General features: G+C 43.5%; 1 protein-coding gene across 2 annotated transcripts in view; it reads right to left on the bottom strand.

The window, feature by feature from the left end:
• Positions 1 to 2,199: 2,199 nt before the first annotated feature.
• rfc3 (replication factor C (activator 1) 3) overlaps positions 2,200 to 3,594 on the bottom strand; it is a 12,160-nt gene continuing 10,765 nt past the window's right edge. The window contains exons 7-9 of one of the 2 annotated variants that reach the window (XM_036989526.2): positions 3,082 to 3,180; positions 2,878 to 2,947; positions 2,200 to 2,728 (exon numbers count right to left, since the gene is read on the bottom strand). In XM_036989526.2, the coding sequence (XP_036845421.1) occupies positions 2,537 to 2,728; positions 2,878 to 2,947; positions 3,082 to 3,180 (361 nt within the window). In that variant the 3' untranslated portion in view covers positions 2,200 to 2,536. Of the gene's footprint in view, positions 2,789 to 2,877; positions 2,948 to 3,081; positions 3,181 to 3,594 lie in introns of both variants that reach the window. The other variant, XM_090188781.1, reaches the window with a different exon arrangement.

Below are 3,594 nucleotides of genomic sequence, written 5' to 3'. Positions count from 1 at the left end.
TTTTAGAATTCAAAATATATGAACTGAACCTGAAAAATGGACGCTACCGGAAGGACCAAGGACCAAATTGGAGCACTGGAGAGTTGGAGTACAGTCTAAATCCAAGGATGTGAAATGCAGCCTGGGAGGGGCCCTTCTGGAATGCTTCCCCAGTTTGTACATATTTTGAAGCATGCATAGATGGAACTCCTGGGAGATGGAGACCAGCACACTGTCAACAAAAAAAGAGATTTATTCCAAAACTGACACCCACCCACCTGTCTCTACCTACAGTGGGGAGAACAAGTATTTGATACACTGACGATTTTGCAGGTTTTCCTAATTACAAAGCATGTAGAGGTCTGTAATTTTTTATCATAGGTACACTTCAACTGTGAGAGACGGAATCTAAAACAAAAATCCAGACAATCATATTGTTTGATTTTTAAGTAATTAATTAGCATTGTATCAAATATTTGTTCTCCCCACTGTATGTGGGCACATGGATGAAACACCTCAACCGAGTGGTTCCTCCTTCTGAAAATAATCTGTGGCACAACCTCTTCCGGGTCATGATAGGGCTACTTATGATAATTATAATAATATGGTTATTATGTGCTAAAAGATAAAATTATTTGCATTAGTAACAAGGAAATCCTAAAGTCTAGTTTCACCAGGTCATCTAACAGCAGGCATTTCAAACCGTGGCACACACAGCAGCAGGGAGCCAGAGACATGCAGTTATCCAAAGCCTCTACTTTATTCAAATATTGAAATATACCTGAGAGTTTATTCTCAATTTCAACGTAAATGTCGACTTTATATATTGTCGCACTGCAGACAAGCAGCCAGTGGCTTCCACTGCGTCTGGACAAGGTTTGAGAATTTGTGTGTAGTTCAACATAGGCCTATATTACGTTTCGAGAAAAGGCCAACGGAAAACAGATGAGGTCCTATTAATATCCAAACGGTCTGTTTTACAGGTCCACATCAATTTGCAATCGTTTTTTTTCCCATCTTTTCAGAAACTTTTTCTATCAGATAGACTACGGCAAAATGTCAATGCAAAAGTTGAACATTCTGCCATCACCTCCGAAGACATTAGATCAAGTTCACCACACTGGGCCTTGGCCTAATTCTAATACTTCCGAAGTGTACTAGCAAATAAGGGGCATTATTGTCACCATAAAAATTGAATGATGGGTGTTTTTCAGGCAGAGTATAACGCTGGGTTGCAGGCATTGGGTTATTGATGCTGTGTTATTGAGATATGACCCAGATCAGAAGACTGGAGGCGTGGCTTAATAGGGGCGTGGCTTTCAAACAGATATTTTTGGGGCCACCCGTGTGAGTAGATGTCTTGTCCAGTTTATCACAAGTTAAGTTAGAGTCCTGACACTTTTATAGCTTCAATGAGGCTTTCACCAGTGTATGAGTTCCTCAAGAGCCTATGACATCTCAATGTTGGGATGAATAACACCATATCCCAACATTATAATAACGTTCAGATTTTTATTTAAGAATATGTAATGTGCAAATATATTCAAGGAAAATGTTCATTTTCTAGTGTACGTTAAACTTGAGGAACAGGAATGACATTTGGCCAGAAATAACTTAATAACAGCTACACCCCTAATAGGCCACACTTCCAGAAAATGGAAAAAAAGACCCAGCTACTGGGTCAACCCAACTGATGGTTAAATTAACCCATGTTTGGGTTACCCCAACATGTTGGGTTATTCACACAACCCAACTGGCTAAGTCAAAAAAAAAAAAAAAAATACAAAATTTAGTGCAGTTTCAGGACGAGTCTGATTTTATGGCGTGAGCCAAGTTTAGAAAATGGCGCACGCAGATATTTTGTGTGAAATTTTTACACAATGGTTATAAAAAAAAGAGGGAACATTGCTTCGGAGAGGTTATTATCTTGGCCAGGATCAGAGATGGGAGGGAGGTCTGAGTCACCACTATGTCGTTACATCACATACAGGTATGGTAGGGCTTGGGGTGTAGCACTAGGCCAGGGGCCCACTGGGGTCATGGACCTGTGGGGGGTATAGTGCCAGTTCAGGCAAGGGTCCCAACTGACAATTCAAACGGGCCATTGGCTGAGTCAGTAGACAGATCATACGGAGGCCATTGGCTGAGCCAGTACAGATCATAAGGAGGAGGATCTACCAGCCCACCAGGTCATATCAATCAATCAATCGTTCACTTTAAGACATTCGAAAGAAAGTCAACTTTATTTTACAGCTGGGGTTCAATAAGACAGTACATAGCGGAGGTGTCACTATCCAGATGAATCAATTATTGATATCAACCAAAGACTGGGCCTCTGAACCCCCTCATATTACAAGGTATGGGAGGGTACGCAGAGGGAGAGGGTATTAGATCACAACATCAAGGCATCGAGAAGGGTGATGAAGAGGAAGGATGATGAAGAGGGGGAAAAAGAGCAAGTCGAGTTAGATCAGAACGTCATGGAGACAGGAAAGAGAGATTTAGAGTGAGGAGAGCGAGAAGGAGAGAGATAAGGAGAGCGAGAAGGAGAGCGAGATCAGAACATCATGGCGTCCAGTCCGTCCTCCATGAACTTCTTGTAGATGGCCATGAACCTGGCGGTGAAAGCCTCTAGGTGGTAGATGGCCTTATTGCCCTGCTGCAGTCGGTGTTCGTAGTGGGCTGCCATGTGAGTCACCTCTGCCTTCAGCTGGCCGTCACAGTTACCTAGCAGCTCTGTTACCAGGCCCTACACAGACACAGTACCTTAACACACCACACAGTTACCTAGCAGCTCTGTTACCAGGCCCTACACACAGACACAGTACCTTAACACACCACACAGTTAACAGCATACACCCCCCCCCATAGTTGGTGCTCAGTATTTGTGAGGCGTACCTTCATGATGATCTCAGGAGGAATGCAGTGAGTCAGCAACTCATACAGTCTCCCCCTCACCTCTAACAACCTGGGAGAGGGAGGTAGGGGAGAGAGGGGGGGAGAGAGGGGGGGAGTCAGAGAAAAACCTTTTACTACAGAAACCATTTTAAATTAGGGACGTTTGTTCAATGTTTTTTAATTCCAGTCCTCCTCCATCCTCACCTCTGAGGACTCTGCTGACTGACGATGGCGTTGGCCGTCTCTCTCAGGTAAACCTCCCAGTCGGTCTCTGGGATGTCCTGGTCTGCTGAGAACGGGTACCTGGAGAACAGGGGTCAAAGGTTATCAAAATGGCAACTGATGAGGTGATCGCTAAAATGTAGGTACCCACTACTGTGAGTCTGTAAAATGTAGGTACCCACTACTGTGAGTCTGTAAAATGTAGGTACCCACTACTGTGAGTCTGTAAAATGTAGGTACCCACTACTGTGAGTCTGTAAAATGTAGGTACCCACTACTGTGAGTCTGTAAAATGTAGGTACCCACTACTGTGAGTCTGTAAAATGTAGGTACCCACTACTGTGAGTCTGTAAAATGTAGGTACCCACTACTGTGAGTCTGTAAAATGTAGGTACCCACTACTGTGAGTCTGTAAAATGTAGGTACCCACTACTGTGAGTCTGTAAAATGTAGGTACCCACTACTGTGAGTCTGTAAAATGTAGGTACCCACTAC

This window comes from Oncorhynchus mykiss, chromosome 10 (genome assembly GCF_057628025.1).
Source record: "Oncorhynchus mykiss isolate SJ-2025 chromosome 10, ASM5762802v1, whole genome shotgun sequence".
NCBI lineage: Eukaryota > Metazoa > Chordata > Actinopteri > Salmoniformes > Salmonidae > Oncorhynchus > Oncorhynchus mykiss.
The sequence above is the reverse complement of the archived record's forward strand: the minus strand, read 5'-3'. Positions and strand labels throughout refer to the sequence as shown.